Source organism: Pygocentrus nattereri, chromosome 14 (genome assembly GCF_015220715.1).
Source record: "Pygocentrus nattereri isolate fPygNat1 chromosome 14, fPygNat1.pri, whole genome shotgun sequence".
NCBI lineage: Eukaryota > Metazoa > Chordata > Actinopteri > Characiformes > Serrasalmidae > Pygocentrus > Pygocentrus nattereri.
Window position 1 is genome coordinate 23,785,073 of NC_051224.1, and position 13,672 is coordinate 23,798,744.

The 13,672-nt window shown below is 38.3% G+C and overlaps 1 protein-coding gene across 1 annotated transcript in view; it reads left to right on the forward strand.

The window, feature by feature from the left end:
* The first annotated feature begins 343 nt into the window (after positions 1 to 343).
* LOC108444005 overlaps positions 344 to 13,672 on the forward strand; it is a 37,029-nt gene continuing 23,700 nt past the window's right edge. The window contains exons 1-5 of the mRNA XM_037544916.1: positions 344 to 441; positions 5,534 to 5,566; positions 6,006 to 6,284; positions 7,703 to 8,023; positions 8,106 to 8,207. Coding sequence (XP_037400813.1) covers positions 411 to 441; positions 5,534 to 5,566; positions 6,006 to 6,284; positions 7,703 to 8,023; positions 8,106 to 8,207 — 766 coding nt within the window. The 5' untranslated portion in view covers positions 344 to 410. The remainder of the gene's footprint in view (positions 442 to 5,533; positions 5,567 to 6,005; positions 6,285 to 7,702; positions 8,024 to 8,105; positions 8,208 to 13,672) is intronic.

Consider the following 13,672-nt stretch of genomic DNA (forward strand, 5'->3'; position numbering starts at 1 on the left):
TTAATCAGGTGTAAATACTCAGACTGTGATTAATCCAGGTTTAGATACTCAGGCTGTGCTTCAGTACCCATACTGTGGTTACACGGCTATGATAAGCCTGTGTTAAATCAAGGTTTAAATAGTCAGACTGCTATGAATCAAGGTTAACATGTACAGGCTGTGCTTAATCACTTTTATACACTTTTCTGTTGAATTTAAAGGACTAATTTATTAACATTTGCAGTTCTAGTTGAGGTTTTACCTGCTAGTTTTGACTTTTACAGAACAGGAAACTCCACCTCTGCAGCCTCATAAAACACAGTCATCAGCACTTCAGAGTGAAACAAGACTGAAGAGTGAAGACGGCAGCAGTGAACACTGTGCTTCAAATCAAACTGAACAAAGGCTTGAACACGGATCTAAGACCCAGGATGCAGAGCGCTCATCTCATTTTATTATTCGGTAAATAATATTTATTTTTCAGTTCCATTATTGTTTGCAATTTTACATTTTTTTCCAGAAGCAATACTGACTGTAGTGAATCATGTTCATGCTGTGTCTGTAGTTCAGTCTTAAAGATGTATTTTGTTCATTTTTATAGTAAATAATCTTTTTGTTGAGGAAAATGCTCACTCTAATTACTGTACCTTTAATATTGATTTTGATACTAAAACTGAAAAGTTATATCTGAACAATGAGTGTCCACTTTTTCCAGATGCTCTGGCTCTGGAAGTAAAGCACCATTACTTTTTTCCCATAAGCATTTTCAAAAGATAATTATATAAAGAGTTTTAAGCGCTTAACCAAACCAAGCAGCAACAAGATCAATCCTGGCATTATAAAAAAAAAAGAAAAGAAAAAAAAGTTTTGAAAAAAAAAAAACTTACTGCTTTTAACATGCCGTGCGATGGACTGGTGACCTGTCCAGGGTATATCCTGCATTTCGCCCAATGACAGCTGAGATGGGCTCCAGCACCCCCCACGACTCAGAAGGAGAAGCGGCTTAGAAGATGTGTGTGTCTGTGTGTGTGTGTGTTTGTGTTTATAACATCATAATGAACTACATATCCCACAAAAGCACTACAGAAGTTTTCAACAAATGACTTTCCCTCCATTTTCAACCAACTTTTGCAATAACCTAATTCTTCGTAGTGGATATTACTGGGTTTTAATTGTTATATACTGTATGGTTTTACCTACATTTACTATGTAAATATAGACCATAAACATTTTCATGCTCACTGTGCCAGTATGCTTTAACGTATAATGATGAGGTTTATGTTGTTTAATTTTGCTGTTGTTTTTTTCCTCGTCTTTGCGCATTTCAGCTGAATGATTTTAAACCAGTCATGTTGTCCTCTTTGGGCCCGTTTGCTGTGGCAGCATGCTTTAGACTAGTTTGCCGTGCTTTTGTCCTCTTTGTAACGTACACCTCAGCTGTGGCATTTTAACTCGGTTATGTTGTCTTCATTAGGCAAACAGGCCTGTGGTGAATGCAAAGATGCTCTATAGTGAAGGGTGCTGCAGTGTTGGTTGTGTTTAGGTGAATCCTGGTTGATTGCTCTGTTTTCTATCGCTACGATGATGATGATGATGATGAAGAACACACAGTGTGATGAGATTATTTGTGCTTTAATTTGATTTACTGACACTGTGGGACATTTTGAACCCACTTTTTCACACTACTCAAAACTTTATTTCTGCCTACTCCACTGGATTAGACTCATTAAGCCCTAAATAAAATTAAAAAAAGATCCTTAAAGAAACAAAGTTGTTCCACAGACTAAAATAATGGATGTTTTGCTGAAAAATGGTGTTTAGTGAACGATAATAAAGATTTCAATTGATGTAAATGAAGTGTTACATCATTGCTGTTTTATTGAGGAGGAGAAACAGCGAGAGTGCCCCCTTTAGGATGTCTGCAGGCATCCATCCATCCATCCATTCTCTAAGCCGCTTCACCCCTCAGGGTCGCGGGGTGTCTGCAGACATTCTTCTTCTTCTTTCGGCTGCTCCCTTTAGGGGTCGCCACAGCGGATCATCTGCCTCCATCTTGCCCTATCCATTGCCTCCTCTACTTTTACACCAACCATCTCCATGTCCACCTTCACTACATCCATAAACCTTCTCTGAGGTCTATCTCTTCTCCTTCTGCCCGGCAGCTCCATCTCCAACATTCTTTGACCAATATATCCACTATTCCTCCTCAACACATGTCCAAACCATCTCAACCTGGCCTCTCTGGCTTTATCTCCAAACTGCTCTACCTTCACTGTCCCTCTGATCTGCTCATTTCTAATCTTGTCCATCCTTGTCACTCCCAACGAAAATCTCAGCATCTTCATCTGCGCCACCTCCAGCTCAGCCTCCTGTCTTTTAGACAGAGCCACAGTCTCCAAACCATACATCATAGCAGGACGCACTACTGTCTTGTAAACCTTCCCTTTCACTCTTGCTACTATCCTTCTGCCACACATCAGCCCTGACACCTATCTCTACCCACTCCGTCCTGCCTGCACCCTCTTCTTCACCTCTTTTCTACACTGTCCATTGCTCTGGATGGTTGACCCAAGGTATTTGAAGTCATCCACCTTTACGACCTACTACTCCTTGCATCTTCACCTTTCCACCTGCCTCCCTCTCATTCACACACATGTATTCCATCTTGTCTCTACTGACCTTCATTCCTCTCCTCTCCAGTGCAAACCTCCACCTCTCCAGATTCTCTTCCACCTGCTCTCTACTCTCACCACAGATTACAATGTCATCTGCAAACATCATGGTCCATGGAGCCTCCTGCCTGACCTCATCTGTCAACCTTTCCATCACCATTGCAAACAAGAAGGGGCTCAAAGCTGATCCCTGATGTAACCCTACCTTCACCTTGAAACCATTTGTCACTCCAACTCCATTCTTCATCCTTTTTAAAGCTGCCCTCACTTCCACCTTATTAATACTAATTCTCTGCACTTCCTGATCCACTATCTCTGCCCCCGTTGTCCTCCTCTCTCTTTCGTTTTCCTCATTCATTAGTTCATCAAAGTACTCCTTCCATCTACTCATCACTCTCTGTTCACTCACTAGTACATTTCCCTCTCTATCCTTTATCAGCCTAACCTGCTGTACATCCTTTCCAGCTCTATCTCTCTGTTTAGCCAAATGATACGTTAAGTCCTTTACTCCTTCTTTACTGTCCAGCCTCTCATACAGCTCATCATAGGCCTGAGCCTTTGCCTTTGCCACAATTCTTTTCGCTATGTGACTAGCCTCACAGTACCCCTGCCTACTTCCTTCATCTCTCTGGTTATCCCACTTTTTCTTAGCTGCATTCTTCTTCTGAATACTCTCCTGGACTTCCTCATTCCACCACCAACTTTCCTTGTATTCTTTCCTCTGACCAGACCCAACACATTTTTGCCAGTTTCCCTCACCACCTTAGCTGTAGTTTCCCAGTCCTCAGGTAGCTCCTCACTGCCCCCAAGGGCCTGTTGCAATTTTTCCCTGAACTGCCTGCAACCGTCCTCCTCCTTCAGCTTCCACCATCTAATCTTTGGCTCTGTCTTCACTCTCTTCCTCTTCTTTGTTTCTAATCTCATTCTACAGACAACCACCCTATGCTGTCTTGCTACACTTTCCCCTGGCACCACTTTACAATCTCCAATCTCCTTTAGGTGGCATCTCCTGCTAAGGATATAATCCACCTGTGTGCACCTCCCTCCACTCTTGTATGTCACCCTGTGTTCTTCTCTCTTCTGAAAATACATGTTCACCACAGCCATTTCCATTCTCTTTGCAAAATCTACAACCATCTGACCTTCCGCATTTCTGTCTTTCACACCATACATACCCAGCACCTCGTCATCCCCTCTGTTCCCTTTACCAACATGTCCATTGAAGTCTGCACCAATCACCAATCTCTCCTTTCTAGGGACACCATCTACCACTTCATCCATCTTACTCCAAAATTCCTCTTTCTCCTCTAACTGACAACCAACCTGTGGTGCATATGAACTGACCACATTCAAAGTTACACCATCAACCTCCAACTTCAGGCTCATGATCCTGTCTGACACTCTCTTTACATCCAGAAGACTTTTCACAAGCTGTTCCTTTAGGATTATCCCTACTCCATTTCTCTTCCTCTCTACACCATGATAGAACAGTTTGAATCCATTTCCAATGTTCCTGGCCTTGCTTCCTTTCCATCTGGTCTCCTGGACACACAGAATATCTACCTTGCTTCTCTCCATCATGTTTGCAAGCTCTCTGCCTTTACCAGTCATTGTCCCTATGTCCCTATGAGTCCCTACTCTATCTGCAGACATAAACAATCAAATTTCTGTATCATTTATTAGAGTCAAAAGTCGAGCTATTTGTACTAAAACTAAAACTAAAACCATTCAACAAATTAAAAATCCATAGATTATTTTTTCTTAATTAAAAAAAGATATAAAATATATATATATATATATATATATATATATATATATATGTGTGTGTGTGTGTGTGTATATATGTATATATATATATATATATATATATATATATATATATATATATATATATATATATATATATATAAAACTCATAATTTATGTTTTTATTCATATTCAAAAGATTTTCATTGTATTTTTATTATGGCACCACAACAGAAGAGGGTGCAGAAGAAATAAAGGAACAACACAAATCTTATCATCTTATATCTAAGATGGGTGGTTTTCTGTGTTTCTCTTCTAATAATAAGGAAAATAAATCACACTTCTGCATGGTTGATTATATCAATGTAATACAATTTGATATAATATAAAACACACTCAAAGTCCAGTCATCAGCTATGTTGGACCTAAAGCAGCTCATCACACATAAAGCAGCGATAACCACGCATGCAGTGTTGGGACTTTCATATACACATTGTAATCAGTCAACATTTAAATACTGTAAAAATGCACCAAATTTCCCCTTAAAGCCCACTCACACAGTTTTTACAAAATTCTGAGATTCACCAATATTTTCTTATTCATGAAGTGTTTTATTTTATTTTTTTTAAAACCAATACTGCAATTTCAGTAAATGGGGAGCACAAATATCATTAAGCCATGTAAACGATGACATGATTCACTGACATTTTTTTATTATCAGCATTATGGACAATAGTACACTGACTTCTAATTACACAATTGTTATTTTTAAAAATAAATGTAAAATGCCTGTAAAACTAGTGTATTTTCATGTACAGATTATTTACTGTATTCATAAAAAAAAAAAAACAATTCTGACCTATGATACTGCTCTGTCACCATGAATGCTTGATGCTGCCACGTACACACAACTGAGGTAGCTTCAAAGAGTTTAGTTTTCCTTACTGTATCTTTTTACACTTCACAGATTCCTTTTATTTGATATTTGAGTCATCTGAACAATGCACGGAAAAAGATCAATCAAAATGCTGAACCTGCCGGAAACTTTTACAATCATGACAACTGAATGAGAACTTACTGTCTCACTGAACAACTATGGCCACAGGTTTAACAAAAATATCCCTTCTTTGTTTCAGTAACCAGTGTTTTCAGGGCTTCGGTGTTTTCTGGTAAGTTTAATCTTCAGTGAATAAGTGGGTTCAATATGAATTACATACTGTGGAAGACTCATAGCTGAATGTACTGTACCTTCTCATGTACCACTAGAGTATTACACAGAATTCAGGGTTTAGACATTTTCTGCAGAAAACATGACTTTCTTTACATCTATAGAAACATAGCAGTATAAGGGGCAGTGGCTGAAATTTAGAGAATCAAATGCCTTTAAATGGTGTAGGAGTATTTTCTGTATAAAATTAATTTATGATCATTGTATTATTTTAGTTTAATATCGTTTAGATGTATTATGATCTTTCTTTTCATAGCAAGCACAAAAAAATCAGTATACTAATGTTTTGGTAAACATCAGCATAAAATGGTGCAGCAGTTCTGATGCCTGAGGGGCCAGAATGTAACTGCTGCTCTATTTAAGGTTAATTTCTTTAACAGGTGTCTTGCAGAGCCCCACGTTCACCCTGAACTCATCACACTCTGCTGTCTTGCCTAGAGAGGCTGTTCAATTCAACTGTACCTCTCTGAACACAACCTGCATCTCTGCAAACTTCTCTTTGTACAAAAACGAGGAATCAATAAAAACTCAAACAGCTGAATCTTCAACCACATTCAGTTTGACTGTGGATTCATCACATCAGGGACAATACAGCTGTGACTATTCATGCCACGAAAACATCACATCACCTAGGAGCAGATCAATTAACGTTACTGTGGGTGAGTGCAAACAACACTCAAAAAATCATCTTTTACTAATTTCTACAGTGGATTTCATAGGTTAAATAAGTTCGTTGCTCATGCAGATTTATTAATGTGCTGTCCATTTGTGTTGAACGATGCAAATTCACAGTGAGTGAAAGGTTAGAATATATTCGGCCCCCTGTTTGTATTTGAGAATCATAATGAAGACTTAGTATAAGCCCTTATTCTTAATATCCAATGCGTTAGAAAAACACAACCTTGATATGAAGGCTCCACTATGTTGGTACGTTTTGGTGTGAAAGTTCAATCCAATATGGTGCTACAGTTTTCCATGGCTGGGAGTCCAAGAGAGCACAACTGGCCTCTCTCTGGGTGGGTAGGACTCCTCCCACCCCCCACTCAGCACCCAATGCCTGTTAGCTAACATGTCAGTATTGGTAGTTTGGCTGTGTTGATAAGGCAAAGTATATTTCTCTCATAATGCCATTACATCCTATTGCAGGAAGCTGTAGTATACAGGCTCTGCTCATTCTCCCACTGCCATTCATGCATTTTTTGCAGATTGAGTTGAAAATTTATTTTTGACTTTACAGGACAAGCTCCACTCATCACATACCAGTTTTCACGATTAACCAGTCAAAAAACTGAACTGGAGAGTGAACCCAGAACCCTATTGAAGGACATATTTGCTTGCATTTATGATTAAAAAATGCTCAGCTCAAATAAATATTAATTCACCGGCATGTCTATCATCCTGTACATTGTTATCACAAACCCTTCCTAAAAAAAAAAGCCTTAAATAGACAAGGAATTCTTCTCACCACTGAAGGTCTTGTGGTTTTCTTTAATGTAAAAATGTAGTCTCTTTGCTAGTTGTGGTGTTACAGGCATTTGCGAAGGTTTGATTAAGTTTACAATTAATTACATTAATTAGGAAGAATTAATACTGGTGGAAGCACAATAGGGTCAAACTTCTAGCCCATAACACGGTCCATAAAGATCCGCTGTGCTCTTTCTCTTTGCAAAATGTTCTGCTGTCTGAACGCAGCTTTAGTGTCAGCTTTAGTGTTCTCCTCCAAGTGTGTTTAGCTGTCCAATGAGATTGGGTTAGATGCTGTGTCTGGATTCACAGGAGTCAGAAGAAGCAAGTATTAGGCATCACCCTCTCAGCACTGGTTGAATTGTGTAATTGAGAAGACTTAGATGAAGGGTGGAAATGGACATTGGACAATAAGTATTGAGAAGGTCACAACATGTATCACGTTTTTTCACTTGGACAGTGTAAAATCATTTTACACAAGTTTGTCATGGTTAAAAGCAGTCCTGTTCATTTCTCTGTTGAAGGTGTAACACTTGGAGACATTTGGAGTGTCTGTAGTCAAATCTTGACTCTCATTCTGCAAATCTCTATACAAATTCTTCTTGTTTTCCAGTGAGCTTGCTGCAGCCTAATATCACCCTCAGTGCTCCTGATGGATGGTTCCACTGGTGGCTTCAACGGTCTGAGGTGATCAGGGGCTACAGCTTCTCCATCACCTGCTCCATTGAACCACAGTATCCAGGAGGCTCCATCCACTTGGAGTTCAGTGGATCCATAAACAGAAGTCTGTCAGCTGTTAACCACTCAACCACCTTCTTCTTTCCCAAGGCAGATTTTGTGCACCAGGGAAGTTACAGCTGTGTTTATGAAGTCACTGTGTCTTCACGCACATTTAGCTCTCCTACCACTGAACTCTTGGCTGTCACTGTGAAAGGTACAGTAACACACAGCAGTCTTTGTTTGATTGTTTGTTCTCTGTTTAAAGCAAGAAAGTCTTTAAAGTCTTTCTTTCACAGTGTCACCAGTTCCCTTCATCGGTTCTGGGGTGGCAGCAGGACTGTTACTCATATTAGTGCCAATCATCATTGTCTTGATAAAGAGATGTCAAAAACGAAAAGGTCAGATGTCTGTGAAGACGGATCACAGAGTTTGTGAGTATGTTTTGTTCTGAATTAAACTCTTAATCATTGTTAATTAACAAACTTTGCTTTTTGTTCACTGGTGTTCACATAACATTTAATTGTTGTGTGGAGACATTTGCTGCCTGGTTAGCCAATTACAGTTTTAGTATCAAAGAATGTTTACTTTTTCCACACAATCAATCTGTAGGTGCCAAAAACATATACGGGACTGCCAGAGGGAAGACTGACATGGATTATGAAAATGCAGAAATTATTTTTCACCAGAGAGATTCAGATAAATGCGATGTTGACTATGTAAATATGGACGGTAATATGAAGAAGATAGCAATGGGCAATGACTTTGCAGGTAAACAAATTTATATAGGTTGTGCAGGGCAGTATAGGGAATAACACCATTTCAACAATCAACCAGTCACCAATTAGCTGTTTGCTTTTTGATAAGATGGATGGATGGATGGATGGATGGATGGATGGATGGATGGATGGATGGATGGATGGATGGATGGACGGATGGATGGGTAGACGGATGGATGGATAGACAGAATTTATTCATCCCAGCCAAACATTCATCTATTGCAGCAGTACAAAGTGCAGTAAAGAGCAGAACAAGAACAAAATGAACAGGAGCAATGTACTGCCCTACACTATATACAGAAATATTAGAGATAAATAATAAGAAAAATAAAAAAATAAACAATGGGAGTAATATATAACAATAAGAGAGTGTATATATATATATATATATATATATATATATATATATATATATATATATATATTTGTGTGTGTGTGTTTGTATATATATACATACATATCAACTTATTTATATACAGGGTGATTCAATGTGACACATTTTTCAACCGTGAGGCACCTAGGAACCAGTCACATACCAATTAAAAGAGGGGATCATAAAGTTTCTGTCAGTCTGGCAGGGAACCTCCACAGCTCAGAGCATTGGTCGTTGGTACCAACAGCTCTGAGAAAAAGGTCACCAGTATCACCAGATCTCATGCCGTGTGACTTTTTTTTCTGTTTATGTGCGCTCCTAACAGTACTGGATGACCTCCGAAATAGCACTGAAAGAGTCGTGAGTGTAGCGACTCCCAATATTCAAAACTTTGAATTTGACTATGGCGCTGATGTTGTCCGTACAGCTGGAGGAGGTTCATACTGAGCACTTATACACTTACATAATAAACTTCATGCTCCTTAAACCATTTACAGTTTACGGCATTGAATGTGAAATGAGTAAAATCAATTACTTTGAAATTGGATTAATCTTTTTTAATCACCCTGTATATAAGTACATTTGCCATTTGAAGTGGCTTCAGGAAAGTGTGCTACTGTAACATTTGGTTAGCAATGTAAATTTCTGAGTGTAGTTTAACACAATCCTTCCTAATGTGCCAAAACCACATGTGCTATTACTTACACAGGGAACAAGTTGGATGATAACATAGGCGATTACAAAAATGCAGCAGTCACTGTCCATCAGACGAAGGATTCAGATGATCCTGATGAGGGCTACATTGACTTAGAAAAAATGGCCATGGACAGTCAGTTTAATGAAACAATATTTTGAAAACATGGAGAAGTATGATAAAAAATATTTGTTATCCAGTATCACTTTAATTCAAACTTGAAGTGCGACTGAGGCATTTATAAATCACAAAAAGTCACTCATCATTACGTGCAATGAAATCTCCTGGTCTAAAAAGGTGGTCCTCTGTAGTGCTGTGTTTGCAAGGTCCTCAAAAATCCCAAAGAAACTAGCTTACTTAACTTGTTGTTGATAAAAGAATTATGTATGAATGAATGAACAGTAGAATATGTGCCACGCGATCTCACTGCAGTAGCCCTATTTTGCCTGTATTCATTTTGAAAGGAAAAAGACAATTTAGTGTAAATACTCAAATTATTTAATGTAAATTAGTGTAAAATTAAAATTATTTAAAGTATTAAAATTGTGCATGATTTGCAATAAACATATTAAACTCATTATGTCTATGAGGAGCACAAGTTTGAGGATCACAAGCACTCGGCACACTGATATTCACAGTGACGAGGCACGTGGAGGTAATCTGTCCATTACAGCTCCATTACTACCGTCTCAGTTTAGTTCACTTTCCGTGACGAATGATAGCTTTTGATTGTGACTTGTTTTTAAATATGTAACTTAGAATGATTCAACAAGATTACAGACCTACAACACTGGAAGAAAAGTCCAGTTTCCCACATGAGAAAAGCAAAATGTAGTCCATACTTAGATCCATCAGTAATAAGTTAACACGGTTGCCATAGTCAACATGTTTGTTGTCACCACTAAAGGGTGTGTCCCTTCAGGATATCCACATGATATTAACTGTCTGATGCTATGATGTGTTAACTCTAACACATTAATGATCATCGTTTTCCTTCATTCATTTTCTAAGCCACTTTTTCTGATGTGTAATTATTTTTCAATTGAATATATGCATGGTTTTGCTTATGTAGGCTAGATTTCTTATGAAGTAAAATCTAGGGGATAGGTCAAGGCGGTCTGCCATGTTCAAGTCTTGTTCAAAGCTGGTAAAACTGTATTGAGAAACAGTGTTTTATGAAAATACAGTCAAGTAGAAATTCTGTATTTGTGTCCTATATAATATATATATATAATATTTTATGAATATAAAATCAGATCTATACAGTTTTATATATATATATATATATATATAAACATGTGCTTATTAGTTTTGGGTTACATTCTCTAGCATTTATTTCTCTTGCTAGGACTCGTATTATGAGGGATTGGGCTTTGCAACTGCCCCCAGGTTGCTTGTATGTGTATGTGAGCTGAAAAAGAGTGGGAGCCACTGTCCTTTCTTGTACTCTGTTTGCTGAGCCTGTTCTAAATAAAGCTGCCTTATGGATATAAACTAAGAGTTGTCAATGTGTCTTCTGAGAACCCCTCATGCTACAGGACTGCTTGGCCCTAACATAACATAAGACCACATCAACAAAAGCTACTTATTAAATGCATTAAAAGGTTTCTTGCTGAGTTAAACCTGCAACACAATAACACAGCCAGTAGGGTTTGGCAGTATAGCAGTAATAAGGTATCTAAAAGTGATGCCAGTATATAAAATAATGACTTCAAATTTCTTTTCCAAATATAAATGGCCAAAAGCACATAATCACACATTTATAGTTTTGGTGCTTTAGTCAGCCAGAATCCAGCATGTTCGGTGGGGAGCAGAGCTGTTATGATGGTAGCTAAGCTAATGCTAACCAGCTCCTCTCTCTTAGTTGGTGGCACTGTGTAACCTTCAGCAATTGTTTCATACATGGTTTGACATTCATTGAATGGGAGCTGAAAAATCATGCAGTCTTCACTTTTTGGTGAACGTGTAAGTGAAATGAAACTTTTAATTATTTTCCTATTTTGAAGGAATGCTGTTACCCACTGGTGCAGGGATTTATTATTAAGAGGTCTCAAATCAATTTCTCCGCAGACTGCCATCTAAAGTTATCAAGTGAATGAAGAGGATTTCTCATTTTTTACAAAGCCAAGAATAAAACAATAATACAGAAAGTTATAAAATCAAGACATGAGATAAAATCTGAAAATCTGGGATGTTTACAGTGCATTTTGAAGGCCAAATGACAACACAGAAAGGATGAATTTAAATGTGATTGGTTGCTGGGTTGACTGATCTCCAAGTGTTATTACTGAAACACTATACATTGAATTCTTAGTAAAAATAGAAATCTTCTAGAAGGTTTGAGTTTATGTGTATGTGCAAAATTACATGCTGACAGATAGCAGAATAAAGTATATCAGACGGACCCCACCCAGACAGTCAGAAACTCAAGCTGAATTTGAACTGTATTGGAAGGTTAATGGTGAAAAGTTGAGTCAGCTTTTGTGTTGTGTGTCTGTGTGTACCACACTGAGCATGGAGAAAAACAAGGAAGGAAATGTCTAAGGACAAAAACTAAACTGCAGAAAAACAAGGGCAATACCAAGGCTACTAGTCCATCTCCCTAGATCTTAAAGTTGATCTGCAGAAAGAAGGTGTCAGCTCACACTCTCATCATCTGAATGAAAGTGGAGAGTGAAAGTGGAGATTGTGGTGGAAGAACCTCTAGAGAGCAAAAACAGCTACGTGAGAATACTGTTTGTTGACTACAGCTCAACATTCAACATGATTTTCCCATCCCAACTGATTGAAAAGTTACATTCTCTTAAACTGACACCCACCTTGTGCTGGATTTCCTGAGATTGTTGTGCTGGTACGAGTGGATCAGACACAGCAGTGCTGTTGGAGTTTTTAAACACTGTGTCCACTCACTGTCCACTCTATTAGACACTCCTACCTTGTCAGTCCACCTTGTAGATGTAAAGATAGCTCATCTGTTGTTGCACAGTTTGTGTTGGTCATCCTCTGCCCACGGGAAGCTATTGGCTGGATATTTTTGGTTGGTGGACTATTCTCAGTCCAGCAGTAAGGTGTTTAAAAACTCCAGCAACACTGCTGTGTCTGATCCACTCAGACCAGCGCAACACACACTAACACACCACCACCACGTCAGTGTTACTGCAGTGCTGAGAGAATGATTCCCCACCCAAATATTACCTGCTCTGTGAGGGTCTATGGGGGTCCTGACCACTGAAGAACAGGGTAAAAGAGGGCTAACAAGAGAAACAGATGTAGAACTACAAAGTTCACCTATATAGTAAGTGGAGCTGATAAAATGGACAATGAGCATAGAACCAATTATCAAGTCATCATGTTATGCCTGATCAGTGTATGTTAACAAAACAAGGTCCCAGAAGGACTCTGGCTACCTAAATTATTTTTTTTAAAATTCTAATTGATCTTTTTATTTCTGTGTATCAGCAGTGGGGTCCTCCTGGACCTTTCTCAATTCAAGGAAGTTGTGAATTTTTTCAGTGAAATATAATGAAGTGAAGTACAGATTGGTTAAGCCAGCACAAAGTGAGACTTGTTGTTAAAACTAAAAAAACAGCAATCAGAAAACAAGAGTCAGAAAACAAAACCTGGTTCTTGTACGCTGCAGTGCGTCGCCCTGTGAAGCCTGAAACAATCATTTAAAATTCAGAGGCTTTGGGTCACTTGGTTTTCAGGACCACTTCATACATCTTTACATATTATTGTCAAATGCAAAGTCTCAAAATGTCAACGTTATACCGATGAGGATATGATGACAATAGTAGATAATTCACCCACATCCTCTGAAGACATGTTCTTCATTTTCCTCTACATTTCCTTTCAGTATTCTTTAAACACACTCACAAGTACAACCGATGTATTTACACATAACTGTACTTTTTTACTTTTGTTTTAGTGTATTTCTACTTATTCAATGTATTTAAAATATTCTTGTACTTTCTACTTTGTTTTCCTCCCAAGATTATATTAGTGAATGAAGGAACAGCA